Consider the following 17154-nt stretch of genomic DNA (forward strand, 5'->3'; position numbering starts at 1 on the left):
TTCGCAAATAAAGGCACCACGTATTAGGCACTTAAGAAAGAGTGAAACGTATATATTAAGCTGAATAACATACCAAATAAAGACAGTACAGTAACAAACCGAATATTAAGAACGGGACAATAGTTACCAAAACAAACTATGTAAATTATAACAAGTAGCTACTATCTATGCACAACCCTTGTTTCATAAGGTATTAACCTAGAGCGGACAAATGGGAACAGACATGATATAGATGTATTGTCCATATACCAATTTTGGATACATATACAGTATCTTGGTTTTTTGTAAACTACTTAGAAAAAGAGAGTCATATATTTATAACAACAACAACTCCGAAAGTGTTTAATGAATTTCCATTTTCCAGCTATACCCAATCACGTAAAATACCTAACCAGAAGGATTCGCTTACGTGTTTAAAACCTATAGTCCCATTAATTGACTAAAGAGAAATATCATTTACACCATTTATTATTTATCACCAAAAACTGACGAAGATCGATAACTATCATAATGGAGTACTAGAAATTAATCCGAATGTTTGTATAGTTTAGACTAAACTAATGCAACTTGAATTACACCGGTTATTTTCTTCTTTTTCTTGTTTTCACCTAAAGGATGATGTTTCTTTTTGTAAACTAATGCCGACAATAAAGAATAATCATTTATAAAAATCAAGCACATGTCCTACATGAACGCATAGATGTGGGAATTATGATTTCAGACACTTAAGGTAAAATTCGAGGAAAAACATTTGACTGTGACTGTTTTTATTTACGACTGTAATGTTGTAACCTTTTTTTTGTTTTTGTTTGGTGAAGAAGTAACGATGCATAGAGATGATTGGTTAGGTTTTATCTTCCTAATTTAGTTTTATTATTTTCTTTTAAAATCACTTAATTTACCAAATGATGTTGTATCTTTATTTTTAAAAGTTAAAACGTACATCAAATTTCTATTAATTTTAACCAATCATACTTTAGCTTTATTTTAAGCTATAACGAAAAAATAAAGCAAATCTTATTATTTTGTATTTTAGGCAGAAAACCTACATCCTTTTTTTATCGGCCGTAGAATCTTTGAAATGAAAATAATTATCTATAATATGAAAGAAATAAAATAATCATAATAAAAAAATATTTATAACTATTTTAATTTAATTTTGGGTATTTTCAAATTACTGAAATATTTATATAACATAAATATTATTTGCATATCACAATTTAAATAATAGTAAAATTTGGTAATTTATTAAAAATATTAATATCAATTATTTTAATTAATAAAAATAATATATTTCATATATACATCACATAGTTTACATATTTTATTTTAAAATATCTACAGCCTAAACCTTACAATTACAACAAATTTAACTACAACAAAAGTCTTTGCAACAAACCTAATCTACAGTAACAACTTTACAACTACAACCGACTTACCTACAGCTAAACTTTTACGGCCACAGGCGAACCAATCACCACCAATTCATTATCCCCTTTCTAAGCATAATATAATCTATATATGTATATACTTTCTAAAGGCTTAATATGTAGCCAGAATACGTTTTCAGCAAAACAGAATTACTTTTTGATAATTGGGAAGAGTTCAAACCGGGCTAGCATTTCTTTAGATCCAAGACTAACCGTTGCTAGCATCTTATGACATTGGCATAAACCATCATAATTTTTTCATCGAAATCAAACTAAACGCACAACAGAGCTAACTTCTAAAGTTCTAATGCTACCAACAATCAAACGTAGTTGGTAAAACATAAACTTTTACTAAATGAATATGGAGATGAATGTATGAAGTAATGATCTTAATTCACTTAAACGGCATACGAACCGTAAATGAAACTTTTATCTAGCAAACGACAAAAATAAGAGTCAGGGCCAGCCAAAACAAAAGTACGAATTTGTATTGCTTATTGTATAGAATGCAGAAACATGGAGGAATCCAATGACCAGGGCAGGCTCATCACCGTTAGAGGTTTTAGAGCAAGAAAAAAAAAATTTACCTTCTAAAATTTATATACGTTTAAAATATTTTTAAAATTTAATTAGTAATATTTTGTATATTTTGTAATGAAAATAAAACTATATACATATTAAATAATTTTGGACCCTTTTCAATTTTATTTATTATATTTATAATTATATATATATATAAAAATATAGATTTATAAAAAAATTAGATACCTTAATTAGTATTATATGGGGGGACACGTGTTTGGATCTGGGGCGGTTGCACCGTTTTTCCCCCAATGAGCCGGCCTGCCAATGACTTGTATTCTTCTTCTACTATTTTGTATCATACAACCACACACACACACAATGTACCACTAAAAACAATATTTCCGTTCAGAAAAATAATACAACGAGGATTATTTAAATTTCATTTTTTTTCTTTCAATAAAATATTTTATTACGCAGAACCGTTATCTTCACACGTGTGGGATTCAAAACGGGAAGGTATGTCTTGCGTGATTTTCCATGGACCCCACCCGTATATTTTTGTAGCACAGTGCCATGTGTGCGTCTCTCTACTGCATTTTTTTTTTCTTTCTTCTTTGTATAGTCATCAATCCTAACCGAGTAAAATTTTAAAAAATGTAGAAAATGTAGAAAAAGCAGAGGAAAGAAGAAGACAACGGAACAACAAGAAGAGACCAATAAATCTCTGTCTCTCTCCCCTCCTCTTCAATGTTATTTCTTTCTCTCTCTAGAAATTTCCCTTTCCCAGTAGTGCATACCCTCTGCTTTTACTAGTCTTGTCTTCATTTTCCTTTTATTTATTAGACTTTGATTAAAACGAGGACGAACTAAAAGAGAGAAGACGTGACTCTCCTTACTCATTAAGGACGGAGATCTTCTCGCCTGGATAATAGGACTCTTCTTCTCATCCATGAAACTGCTTCTGAGTGTTACTTTTTTGAAGATCTAAGGTGTGTATTGTCAGATCTAAACTTTTATCATTAGATACATCGCATAACCGCTTAGATTTTGAGCATTGTTTAGGCTTTGTTTTCTCCAACTCGCATGTCTATGGATTTACTTTAATTTTTCCTTTCTCTCTGTCGTTTTCTGTTTTTGGTATCTCTCATTGTTTTTTTTCAAAAAAAAAATTAAAATTTTTGAAGAAAAAAATGGTTTAAACTCTCAACAAAGTGAACTGGAAGATGATTTTTTAAAATATATGTTGGGTTGATTCATGATTTTGTGCCGTTAGATTCTGTCTCGGAGATGCTGACGAGGTTGTTGTGTATGATCTAGAAAATGCGAGATGCTATATTCGAGTATTTTTTTGTAATATTCATTTATTTTTATTTTTCTGCGTTTCTCGCTTTTTTGAATTCTTTAATTCTCTTACAATGGTGTTCTTGTTTCAGATCTAGTGTTTTGAAGTGGAGCAAGTACCAATAGTCTCTGTAAGTATCAATCTTTATTGCTATCTTTAGCTAATGAATCTTACTCATTTTGATACTTTTGTGTAGTGTCTTTCTCGAAGCAAACATGATGCAGAGACCACCTCCCGAAGACTTCTCCTTGAAGGAGACAAGACCCCACCTCGGCGGCGGCAAAATCACCGGCGACAAACTCACCAGTACCTACGACCTCGTCGAGCAAATGCAGTACCTCTACGTCCGCGTCGTCAAAGCCAAGGAGCTCCCCGGCAAAGACCTAACCGGTAGCTGCGACCCTTACGTCGAAGTCAAGCTCGGAAACTACAAAGGCACCACGCGTCACTTCGAGAAGAAGTCCAACCCCGAGTGGAACCAAGTCTTCGCCTTCTCCAAAGACAGGATCCAAGCCTCGTTCCTCGAAGCCACGGTTAAAGACAAGGACGTCGTGAAAGACGATTTGATCGGTCGCGTCGTGTTTGATTTGAACGAGGTGCCTAAGAGAGTTCCCCCTGATAGCCCCTTAGCGCCTCAGTGGTATAGACTCGAGGGCACTAAAGGAGAGAAAGTGAGAGGAGAGCTTATGCTTGCTGTTTGGTTCGGTACTCAAGCTGATGAAGCCTTCCCTGAAGCTTGGCACTCGGACGCTGCGACAGTGAGCGGAACCGACGCTCTTGCTAACATACGCTCAAAAGTCTATCTCTCCCCCAAGCTCTGGTACCTGAGAGTTAACGTCATCGAGGCTCAAGATCTGATCCCAAGCGATAAAGGGAGGTACCCTGAGGTTTACGTGAAGGCTATAGTGGGAAACCAAGCGTTACGGACTAGAGTCTCCCAGAGCAGGACTATTAACCCAATGTGGAACGAGGATCTGATGTTCGTAGCGGCTGAGCCTTTCGAGGAGCCTTTGATTTTAAGTGTTGAAGACAGAGTTGCTCCGAACAAAGACGAGGTTCTAGGGAGATGCGCGATCCCGTTGCAGCATTTAGATAAGAGGTTTGACCACAGGCCGGTGAACAGCAGGTGGTTTAACTTAGAGAAGCATATCATGGTGGACGGGGAGAAGAAGGAGATCAAGTTCGCGAGCAGGATCCACATGAGGATATGCTTGGAAGGAGGGTACCATGTCCTCGACGAGTCTACGCATTACAGTAGCGATCTTAGACCGACGGCTAAGCAGCTCTGGAAGCCTAACATCGGCGTGTTGGAGCTCGGGATACTTAACGCCACTGGCTTGATGCCTATGAAGAATAAAGACGGGAGGGGGACGACGGATGCGTACTGTGTGGCGAAGTATGGTCAGAAGTGGATTCGAACTCGGACTATTATAGACAGCTTTACGCCGAGGTGGAACGAGCAGTACACGTGGGAGGTTTTTGATCCGTGTACTGTAATTACCGTTGGGGTTTTTGATAACTGCCATCTCCATGGAGGTGGTGAGAAGAACGGTGGAGGAGGGAAAGATTCAAGAATCGGGAAGGTGAGGATCCGTCTCTCTACTCTGGAGACGGATCGTGTCTACACGCATTCGTATCCTCTCCTGGTGCTGCATCCAAACGGAGTCAAGAAGATGGGAGAGATTCATTTGGCTGTGAGGTTCACTTGCTCGTCGCTGCTCAACATGATGTATATGTACTCGGTGCCTCTCTTGCCTAAAATGCATTACATCCATCCTTTAACGGTTAGCCAGCTTGATAACCTGAGGCACCAAGCGACTCAGATTGTGTCGATGAGGCTGACTAGAGCAGAGCCGCCGCTGAGGAAGGAGGTGGTTGAGTACATGCTTGATGTTGGGTCCCACATGTGGAGTATGAGGAGAAGCAAAGCGAATTTTTTCAGGATCATGGGTGTTTTGAGTGGGTTGATAGCAGTGGGGAAGTGGTTTGAACAGATCTGTAACTGGAAGAATCCGATCACAACGGTCTTGATCCATCTCTTGTTCATCATCCTTGTTGTCTACCCTGAGCTAATCTTGCCAACCGTCTTCCTTTACCTTTTCCTTATCGGTGTATGGTACTACCGTTGGAGACCGAGGCATCCTCCCCACATGGACACGCGTCTCTCACACGCTGACTCAGCTCACCCGGACGAGCTTGACGAGGAGTTTGACACTTTTCCCACTTCCCGACCGTCTGATATCGTCAGGATGAGGTATGATAGGTTGAGGAGTATTGCTGGGAGGATTCAGACGGTGGTTGGTGATCTCGCAACTCAGGGAGAGAGGCTTCAGTCTTTGCTGAGCTGGCGTGATCCTCGTGCAACGGCGCTGTTTGTGTTGTTCTGTTTGATTGCGGCTGTTGTTCTGTATGTGACGCCTTTTCAGGTTGTGGCGCTTCTGGTTGGAATCTATGTTCTGAGACATCCGAGGTTTAGGTACAGGCTGCCGTCGGTTCCTCTCAATTTCTTCAGGAGGCTTCCTGCAAGAACTGATTGCATGCTCTGAGGTCAAAGAAACAGCTGCATTCTCTTTAGTTCGGATTGTCCGTTTCGGACTTGTTAATTTGTTTCTTATTTTAAAGTCATGTTGACTCCTTTGCTTGTTGATGATTCTGATGTTGTTTTTTTTTTACATTATCAAGACTTTTGTTTGAAATTAGTAAATTAGTATTTGTGTGGCTTTGATGTTCTCTGCTCTGGTTAGTTTGTCTTCACATTTCATAGTCTTACAAGTTTGGTTGCAGACACAGTAGTTAACAAGCATTGACACATATGGTCTTAAGCTGAATAAGGAATAACAAGCACTAGATACGTTAACATAATGTTAGCTATGTATACAATCTATGGGATAGCAAAATACTGGGTACCCCAAAATACTATATGCAACTTGTAAATGGAAAACGAATGGTTAGAATCACTTAAGAAAAAAAAGATTATTTTATTTCACAAATCATTTGATGGGAGAGAAATAATTGAAGGGAGCTTAATGGGCCCAGAGTTGTTTATGGGCCACGTGATAAATGGGAAATACGTTATGGAAGAGAGAGAGAATCTTTTGGTAGCTTTACTGGGTTTCATTCGCGTAGGTTTCACGCTATCCATTGACTTTTTCTTTACGCCTTTTCTTCTTTTAATTATTTTTTTAAAAATAATTATCGACGGTCAATTCATTAGAGAGAGCAAAGGACGAGAAGGACATTCATTCACCGCGAAATCTGGACCGTACGATGCTCCGATTACACTTTAACAAAGGGGGCAAATCCGTAACTTCACTTCTTCATCTTCCCCCAATCCCTCTCGAGTTATATAGAGCAGAGAGAGAGAGAGAGAGAGAGAGCGTTAGATTTGAGAGCAGTTAAAGAAAGAGAGTGAGAAACAGAGATTGTTGAGAGAGAGATAGAGAGATGGCTAGTGGAATCGCTCGTGGTCGTTTGGCGGAGGAGAGGAAATCGTGGAGGAAGAATCATCCTCATGTATGTGTTTTCTTCTATATACTTCTCCAATTTCAAATTTTGATCCTTGGGCATGTGTTTATTGGTCTCTGATTGTGTTTATCGAAGGTGAAATTAGGGTTTTGTGGCGAAGCCGGAGACTGGGCCTGATGGGTCTGTGAATCTAATGGTGTGGCATTGCACTATTCCTGGTAAAGCCGGTGTAAGTATACAATCATGTATCAATTTATCTTTTGCCTCTGCTTATGTGCGTCAGCTATTTGTGAAATTAGGGTTTTTGAATTTTCTTATGGGGATTCTTTATCATTTGCTTTTATGTCTTCAAAGTTCGAAGCTTTCACCAGTTAGGGATTCATGTTCGAATTTTTCTTATATGCTTTATTCTCTTGCTTACTCATATAACTATGGAAGGTTATATTTTGTGAGAGTAGCTGTGTGGTATCTTTACTTGTGATGATATGAACTGGTGCATAAAATAAAAATGTGTTCTTGGAGATGTTTTTGAATTTGAACTCTGGTGTGCAGCTTACTTAGCTTTTCGTCCTGGTTCATTGCTAATAAGAGTTTCTTATACATGATAATTGCTAAGTGCTAACTGATTGCAAAGTTGGATTCTTCCCATTATTCTTTGTGATTGTTAGTAGAAAAAGTAGCTGTCATCTCACTGTTTACCTTCACATGTGGTGTTCCGAATTGTTGCTTTAAAAATCTTGGCTAGAAAATGACATATATTTGAATCTGAACTCTGCTGTCTAATCTTTCATTCGTAATTTGTGGCTGTTTTTATATCTTGAATATGGTTGGTTAATAAGAGTATTTGCTCTGTTATAATTCTGGAACCATTATTCATGAGGAATTTACTTGACACTACAGATTCTTCCCATTGCCTGTAGAAAGAGTAGCTGTCATCTCACTGTTCATCTTCACCTGTGATGTTCTGAATTCTTGCTTAAACGTCTTAGTTTAGAAAATGACTTTGGATATGAACTCTGCAGTCTAACGTTACATATATAATTTGTGGATTTTTGATATCTGGAACATGGTTTGTTAATAAGAGTAGTTGCTATTATGATTCTTGAACCTCTAACTCTAATTCATAAGGAATTTACTTTGACACTACAGACTGATTGGGAAGGTGGATTTTTTCCATTAACGATGCACTTCAGCGAGGACTATCCAAGCAAGCCTCCCAAATGCAAATTCCCACAAGGCTTTTTCCACCCTAATGTCTATCCATCAGGAACTGTCTGTCTCTCAATCCTCAACGAGGATTCTGTAAGTATTTTTCTGCTTCTTTCTGTGCATTTCTCATCAATCTTCACTTTCCTCAACCTCTCTGTTCTTGGATTGGTTATGTTGATAGGGATGGAGACCAGCCATCACTGTGAAGCAGATTCTTGTCGGTATCCAGGATTTACTTGACACCCCTAATCCCGCTGACCCTGCTCAAACTGATGGTTATCATCTCTTCATCCAGGTACAGTCTCAGCAAACAACGCTTATTATGATGGCATAGTTTCTGAAACATTGAAACCAAAGTGATTTTGATGAGATTCATTTGGATGGAAAAATATGCAGGATGCAGTTGAGTACAAGAAAAGGGTCAAGCTTCAGTATAAGCAGTATCCTCCCATTGTCTAAAAACGTCAGAAGTGAACACCAAAACTGATGACAAACCTATGAATTTTTTGTGTTCTTTGTGATTGTGTTTAAATGTAATCGGGTGATTAAAAAACTCCTCATTTTGGCACCTTTGAGACACTACTAGAATCCCTTTTATTTCCAGAAAACAGAAGTTATCTTTTTCTCTATGTTAACTGTTAATATTCTTGGTACTTACTTATTCAGTTGGGGTCTGCTTGTGTTTATACACATTACCTATGTTCTCTAGTTCAGTTTCTGTTATTTTCCATGTTCTAACGAAGTCATATGTGATTGATCTTTATTCTCAAGATCTTTTTAGTTGGAAATGTGGAATATATCTCTGATAACTTGTTACCTATCTCTCCATTGCAGGTCGGATTTCTTGTGTTGGCCATCAAAAGTTCATTTCCACTCTGTTCAATTGCTTATGTGTTAAATGTTATTCCAGGGATAAATGCCTAAAAGTGACGACTACTAACATAATGTGTGAACTAGGGATAGAGATTTTTAAACGAACCGAACCTTTAAACCCGACTCATAACATAATGTGCGAACTAGGGCTGGAATTTTTAACGGAATTTTGCCCAACCAAACCGAACCGAAAATTTTGGTTTTCGGATAGTTTTTCGGAAGTTCGGTTTGGTAATATAAAAAAAATTCGATTTTCGGTTTGGTAATCAGTTATTTCAGTTCAAATAGTACTAATCTTAACTGCAAGTCCGAACAGAACTAACTGAACTAACCGAAATCCGAAACATAATAACCGAACTAACTAAAATTAACCAATTTTTTCGAATTTTATTCAATATAAACTGAAAATTTAATGACTGTAAAACCGAAAAATTTGGTAATTCTTTTTTGAAACTGAACTAGCCGAGAAGGGAAGTTTTAGCTAAACGGAACTATCCGAACCCGCATGCCCAGTGTGAACTATCAGACGTTCAGAACTATATGATTACTCAATCTCACCAACCACTGCCGTTAATAGCGCCTCTTAAATTGGCTTATTTGGGCCGAATTATGGGCCCTTGTATTGAGCCGGAGTCTTGTTTAAAATACCAAACCCATTCTATACAGTGATGAGTTACGTTGTTGTATTTCTCTGGTTCATTTTTTAGCATTTTCGCTGATGTAAAATCAAAAAGTCCATTGTATCCAGCGTGAAGTTATAGTTTTTAACTTTTTATTGTAGAGTAGTACAAATCCATTGTTACTTTTAAATATAGCAGTATTACGACTGTATTTATGACCCAACAAAAAAAGTGTCGTGTTACTTTTTTCTAAAACTGTCAAAGCACTGCAGTCAGTGTACCACAGAAAGGACTCTGGCAAGCAATGAATAAGCTGGGGCCATCAAGATGTCTTGTTTTCACGGCCCATTTATATACAATACATGATTTGCCGTGCAGTGAGACCCACCATTCGAGAAAGGGGGATTATTCTGAACCTCATGTGGGCCCAAACTTTATCACAAGTCGATTTTGAGTTCTTATCTTATGGGCCTATATTGTTTGGTCCCTGTCTTCTGGACCCATCGTATGTTCCTGTCGAGATACACGTCAATATCTAAAATTTTCTTCTAGTTATCAGTTTTAAAACTTGTTATTGCATTATACGTTCCAATTCTAATCGGCTACTCCACATTTTTTTTCTAAATTGTAAATATCATTAATCAAAATGAAGGTTCGGTTACAACCAAATCGCAACCAGATTTTGCTTTACAGCCAATTTAAATTTTTAGAGCCGCAAAAAATTTAAAAAAACTCTAAAGACTCAGTGAAATTAACTCAAAGCTTACCAACAATGGTGTACTTTGAAATCAATAGACAATTATAGGACAGGAAACATCAATATTAAAACTCCCTAACCAACCGCTTCTTGACAACTAGCGTTAACCGGACCGTCAAGAGAATAACAATAGGCAAGCTCAGTCAAGCACTCACCGAGGTGGCTCAAGCAGGCATCGATAGAGGCGTCTGGCTCCCGCTCCGGAGCTCCACTGGAGGAGGAATAAGCTGACAAACATGCCCAATCTAACACAGCAGAAAAACTAAAATGAAGACCAGATGCAACGTCGGGGGAAGTGAAGAGCAAAAGTTACGGTCAAGCGCAGCCGGTAAATGCAGCTCCCCATCCGGCTACACGACACAAAGGATGCGGCGGAGACATCAAGGAGACAAAATAGTTTCTGTGGGAACTTGGAAGAAGGGAAGTGAAGCACGGAAGGAGAGTGAATCTCCCTAAAATCTAGCGTCTGAACCGAAAATAGAGGCTTCGCCTTGGGAGCAGTTGACGTCGCCATAGGGTTGTCCTCAAACCCTTAGGAGTCGACATCGAGAGCAGCAAGGAGAGCCCACCAATCTTCTACAGGCACGCTAGGTTGACGGCTCACGACCTAAAGAACAGAGGTCCTCAGAGCGGTGAACACGACACAAAGGATGCGGCGGAGACATCAAGGAGACAAAATAGTTTATGTGGGAACTTGGAAGAAGGGAAGTGAAGCACGGAAGGAAAGTGAATCTCCCTAAAATCTAGAGTCTGAACCGAAAATAGAGGCTTCGCCTTGGGAGCAGTTGACGTCGCCATAAGGTTGTCCTCAAACCCTTAGGAGTCGACATCGAGAGCAGCAAGGAGAGCCCACCAATCTTCTACAGGCACGCTAGGTTGACGGCTCACGACCTAAGGAACAGAGGTCCTCAGAGCGGTGAACTTTGGCACCGTCGTTACTCCAAAACGGAGAAGAGAAGCTCTGACGAGACCTTTAGAAAACGAGTCCAGCAAGACGCACGGGTACAAGCCGTGTCGATGAGGGGAGGCGGAGGCAGAGACGCTTCACCATCCTTTCCGGCTAGGGCGAGATCAGATCTGACATAGACCTGCTCCAATTGAAAGCAGAGACCAAAAATCTAAAGGCTCCTTAAGCTCCTTGAAGAGACCTACTCCTCGCCGATGCTCCAGAGAGGCTACACACGCATGTAACACTCGATTAGATTCACATCGTAGTGAAAATCCAGCAGCACCAAACAAAGAGGAGGAGGAAAAGGCAAGGAGGCTAAGGGGGAGGCTCGAACAAGTGACAAACGGGGGTGGCGACCGGAGCTAGGTAGCTTCCGGCCACTGGACACCAGAACGCGGCAGCTTGAACTTAGGGTTTAAGAGGGTTTGGGGGGGGGGGGAGAGACTCTTGAGAGAAAAGTTTCTCTCTCTCTCGTTTTTCAAGTTTACTGCGCATTTTATCATCAGTTTATTTTAATTAACTTTGTTTTTAGCTGAAAGGATATAAGGATCTGACTCGGATTCTAGTCTCTTTTGTGGTCCAAAACCATCATCTACAAATACTTGAAAGTTGAAACATAGCTTTCTACTTAACGCATCAAAATCAACTCATGCGCTTAAGTATTCTATATCAACAAATTATTAACAAATGATGCTAACTTTTTTTACAGTTATGTTTTTCTAATTGACTAGGTGAAAATATGTTTTACGTCCGCTGTCCGTAGTAAACTCACACATATAAATGTTTACAATTGAAAAAACTCTCGTACAAACACTAAGGGTCTAACTGGTGACCAAGAAATGAAAATGAATAATGTATTCTTTACTATTCCTAATTTTTTTTCCATTTATAAGGAATAGTTTTTCATTTTCATTTCTTCCCATTCCTTTTATTTCACAGGAATATAGAACAAATTTGTTCCTCGCTACAATTAATAAAGAATAATCTTTTTTTTCATTCCTCTGTATTTTTTTCCAACTCATTCTTAATGTTCCTATAATGGTAACTTAGACCCTAAGAATAAAAAAAATCAGCATTAATGTTATTAGTTGTTACAACTACTTGATAATTATAATTATGTGAATCGGCTTCTAATAAATACTCCCTCCGTTTTATAATGTAATTAGTTTTGGCTAAAAGCAAAAAGATTAAGAAAATTATTATGTTTTAAAAAATACTAGATTCTGACCCATCCTTGAAAGGGCAGATATATTTTTTGTTTTACTTTATTTTTAGAAATTTAATTTTCATATTTGTATGTTTTTGTAATGATATTTGAGTTTTTTTTTGTAATCATACGTGTTAAATTTTTTAAATTATTATTAGTAAGAGGTTTTGATAAATGTAATGATAATTTTATTATTATTTGTATATATTTGTAAACAGTTATTAATGATTTTTTTTTTTAAATAACAAAGTATAGCTACAATTTTTTTTGATTTTCCCATAGTAATTAAATAAATAAAATTATATGTTTTCATTATTTGATTTCATATATAATTATAATAATGTTATAATTACACATAATAATTTGTCATTAAATTAAATATGGATTTTTTAAATTTTGATCCAGTATAAATGAAAAGGGCCACATGAGTTGTTAAAAACCAATTGTATTTATCTAAAAATCGTGACATATCAAAGCCTAAGGCCAAAATTCTGATCATTTCCCGAGGAAATTCGAAATTGAGATTAGTAAGATAGATTTGGTTAGGTGGAAAATAGGAGTTGCTATCTTCGTAGTCCTTAAAAATAGGACATTAGTGGTTATAGAACTGATTGTTATTTGGATGCCGTGTTATTTAAAGGAGTTGCTATATAGTTCTTAAAAGTAAGACTTTATTGGTTATGGAACTACTTTGTTATTTAGATGCCGTATAATTTAAAGTCATATAAGCAGTTATGTATTGATACCGTGTTATTTTAAATTGGATTGAACTAATATCAATCGGACATATTCCTAATTTAATAGTATTGATTGTATAATAAATACGTTAGATATAATTTAACCAATCAAAAATAAGTCTATTTAATTTGATTGGTCACAATATATTCAATAAATGTAAAAGTTACCTAGAAATATAATAACTACTTACATTTTGAAACAAAATTTTTTTTCTAAAACGATTTACAATATGAAACAGATGGAGTATATATTATGTTGCAGAAGCTGGTCGCATGAGTTACCAACTTACCATAATTGCAACTATATATGTTGAGTACGTCATGAGATGGGAACAGTATTGTATGGCTCAATAGGCACCACCGGTCACCACACTGTACTTAGTAGTATCTCAAATTCCATGTGAAGCAACTTTATGAATTTTGAGATGTAGGTTGAGGTTTTTAAGTGACAATCCATTGATTTCATCTTTTTGATTAGACATAACCTAGAAAGTATCTTTGCAAATTAAATGATCAAGTTAATGCTGAAAAAGTTAATCTTAGGTACACATTAATGCATATGAAAGTAGTGTTTCAATCTTAAAGGAAAAATAAAGTAAATAAAAATTCTTAAAGGTACACAGTCTACTACAGTGAAGAGAAAATCAGCTGAGTCCAACGAAATTATTACGTGAACAATGATTGGTGGAAGTGTTTTGATCTGCATCACTCGTTAGTCGTCATCATATAACATATCAAATTGTGTCACTATCGTTCGTTGTGCCATACATGTACGACCAGTCCTACGTGTGTAAACGTATACCGTAAAACATATTAACAATTATAGATATTTTTTTCTTAAAATGAATTTTATAGATATCTTCTTCGTACATTTTTTTTTGTTAAATGATTTTCTTAACCGAAATAAACCTAAAACTTACAAGGAAATCGAATAGGGATCAGACAAAAGTTAACATAAAACTTCTTCGAACTTTTGGTTTGGGAGCTAAAGTGCGTCCATGATGTTTATTTAATGCGCTTAATCATATTCAAAATACAGCTGTGGACATTCTTACAATCTTACTAATTTAAAAAGACTACTAGACACTGATCCGCGCACCATAAATAATGTATTTGTAATATTTGATGTATTATATTCACCAAGTAAATAATATTTTTGGCATCTTAAACCATCTATTTATGATGAATATTTGATATCATATACAAAATTGAACAAATAGACGTAATTAGAGAATTGTAGACGATATATAAAAACAATGGTTATTAATGTAAAATATGAAGAAATATTATATCATGACTTAGTATGGCATAAAAGATTATAAATTAGTTATACATGTTTAAAGAAAATAAAATAATTTTTAAACTTCTATGAAAAATTTAACATATAAAAAGGGTGATGAATTAGTCATCAAATTGTAAATAATTTCATATTTTTGTTAACAATAAATTATTTGTAGTATTTGTTTTTCATCAAGATAATTATTAAATGTCCATAACATTAATATGTTAAAAGGCCATATTATGAAAGTCCATGTTGTAACCGTTTTTTTCCGGTAAGTGTAAAAAAAAAATTACCTTTAACTCTTCGTTTTGTTTAAGTTCTGTGTCGGTAAAAGATTAAAAAAAATCTCTCTATCTTTTCAATGTTCAATTTGAAGCTTATTATACGAAAATCATACGCAAATATAGGCAATTGGTTGGAATCTCTATATCTTTATATTCTTATAAATTTTAAATTTATTGTTTCCTCTTCTGCAAGCAAATCAATTACCGAAGTAATAGATCAATTGGTTGGAATAAAATCTATTCATATAATTAGTGTAATTATGGTTACAGTTTCTATATTTAATAGGTACATTAAAGATACGACTTTGGAGATATTTTGTTTTGATTAATAGAAGATATTGGATTTTGAGTTTGTATTTATTGATTTATTTTTTTATAAAGCTTAGAAAATCAGTGGGATGATTGGTTGGTTGATACATCCTATAAAGAAAACAAAAACTATATGTGGTTTGAGTATTGTACATCGATCGATGCATGATGTAAGTTGACTATATAAAACTTGAGCATGATCATTTCAAACTAAAGTATAGGTATGTTATATGCATTTGTTATATTGTAGTTAATATATTTTAAATATTACATAAGTCAAGTGATTCACGTTTTCGTAAAAATAAAATTCAAGTTCATTATTGGGCTGTACTCGTCCGTAATAAGCTACGTTAAATATGATGTATTTTTAGGTTCATTTAATGACATTATGTTTAAATTTAATTAAGGAAAACTCATTAATTTAACTGGAAAAGACAAGCATTAAAATAGATAGATTCATTTAATGACATTAAATTTAAATTTGATTCAGGAAAACTCATTAATTTAACTGGAAAAGACAAGCATTAAAATATGTAGTTTAATTTAATTCTCAGTGGCATAAAAGTGTAAATAAGTTAGAAAACTTATGGGTATTTTTTTAAGGGTACTTCTCTTTTAATAATATAGATGAAATGAACTTGACGAGAATTTTTTCTTTTTTTTTGCTAAAATGTGAATTTCATATATAATATGAGACGAGTTTGTAATGCTAAAAAAGTTTTAGAGCTAAATTAAGTCAGCCTTGGCAAAAAATAAACAAGGCTAAACTAACATCAAATGAGGACCCAAAAGATTACTCATAGCGTATCCAAAGTTGCATCAAAAGTTGAAATTTCTTGAGTTTTCTCCTGCCCAAGATAGCATCCTTGATGGAACGGTCAATGATCTTGAATAGAACAGCTGGAGTGCGGAATTCTTGTGCATGAAGCCTTGTGTTTCGCTCGATCCAGATGTTGTAAGTTGTAGCTTGTGCCACCATTCGTTTGAGAGTTCTGCTAGTGACCGAGTCTCTTGTAGCTGTCCAATCCGCAAACGATGTCCAGGTATGGAAAGCCCGAAATGAATATCCCAGCCTTTGTAGCGCCAAGCTCCAAAGGGCTTCACTGATCTCACACTTCAGGAACAAATGATCTCTGTCCTCCTCCCCTGTATCGCATAGATAGCAAGATGAAGAAATATTCATACCCCATCTCAGAAGCCTTGATCTGGTTGGTAAGCGATCCTGATGTACAACCCATGATGTGAACGCATGTCGCGGAATATGACCCTTAAACCAGATGCTTCTAGTCCATGCTTGCTCCACTCCTCTGTTCCGCACCACATTCCAAGTTTTGCTGGTGGAGAACTCTACTAGCTCATCCCCATTTACTTTCCACACATAATGATCAGTTGATGAAGTAATAGTGGGTAGAGGGATAGTTGTGAGATAGGTCTGTAGTTCCTCTGCAGCAGGAGATCGTGCTCCCTTTAATAGCCAGCCTATATTATCGCAAGCATCGGAAACTTTCGCAGAAATGCTTATCGACAGTTCCCTGGGTCCTGAATCTCCAAATCTCTCGATAAGGCGACCCAGTGTTGTCCAGTGATCATGCCAAAAGCTGAGGAGCTGACCATTACCAAGCTTGGGTCGTAGGAACCTAGCAGCGAGATCACGCAGTGAGAGTAAGGATCTCCAGGTGGACGAAGTGGCCTTGTTCTGATCAATGCTCCAAAAGTTTTCGTCCCTCAGCCTATACTGGCGAAGCCATTGAACCCAAAGAGAATCATCTTTTGTAAAGAGGTTCCATATCAGCTTCAAGCAGAGGTTCTTGTTCCAATGGCCAATGTCCCTTAATCCCAATCCACCTTCAATCCGAGGCAAACAGACAGCGGTCCATGAGATTTTCATGAAATATTTAAATAACTGTTTATCGTCATGAAATATGATGCATTAGTTAACGCTGTTACCACATACAAACGTGAAGTTTTTGCCCTTCCCCGCAGTGGCGGAGGTATAATTGTGTTTCACAAGGGTCAATGCTCATGTAATCAAATGATCAAACGTAAAATTTTATTGAACATGTGCAAATAGGATGTTTAGACTTAGAACATGACTATCAATCGTACTGACATAATACCAAATTGTCTATCAAATGCAAATTGTATAAGCATTAAAACAAAATTTG

General features: G+C 36.4%; 2 protein-coding genes across 4 annotated transcripts; both read left to right on the forward strand.

The window, feature by feature from the left end:
- The first annotated feature begins 2613 nt into the window (after positions 1-2613).
- On the forward strand, positions 2614-6026 carry LOC106396866 (FT-interacting protein 3-like). 3 transcript variants are annotated; one of them, XM_022705758.2, is made up of 4 exons: positions 2614-2944; positions 3229-3305; positions 3389-3427; positions 3494-6026. In XM_022705758.2, the coding sequence occupies exon 4, from the start codon at positions 3513-3515 to the stop codon at positions 5841-5843; it is 2331 nt and encodes a 776-aa protein (XP_022561479.2). In that variant the 5' UTR covers positions 2614-2944; positions 3229-3305; positions 3389-3427; positions 3494-3512; the 3' UTR covers positions 5844-6026. The 3 variants fall into 3 exon arrangements, with proteins under 3 accessions (XP_022561479.2, XP_013692824.2, XP_013692822.2); XM_013837368.3 differs by lacking the exon at positions 3229-3305 and having other exon boundaries at positions 2617-2944; XM_013837370.3 differs by lacking the exons at positions 3229-3305; positions 3389-3427.
- Positions 6027-6601: 575 nt separating this feature from the next.
- LOC106390290 (SUMO-conjugating enzyme SCE1) lies at positions 6602-8600 on the forward strand. The gene is made up of 5 exons (XM_013830722.3): positions 6602-6810; positions 6908-6991; positions 7912-8064; positions 8153-8266; positions 8368-8600. The coding sequence occupies exons 1-5, from the start codon at positions 6742-6744 to the stop codon at positions 8428-8430; spliced, it is 483 nt and encodes a 160-aa protein (XP_013686176.1). The 5' UTR covers positions 6602-6741; the 3' UTR covers positions 8431-8600.
- Positions 8601-17154: the final 8554 nt, after the last annotated feature.

This window comes from Brassica napus, chromosome C4, assembly GCF_020379485.1.
Source record: "Brassica napus cultivar Da-Ae chromosome C4, Da-Ae, whole genome shotgun sequence".
NCBI classification, from domain to species: Eukaryota; Viridiplantae; Streptophyta; class Magnoliopsida; order Brassicales; family Brassicaceae; genus Brassica; species Brassica napus.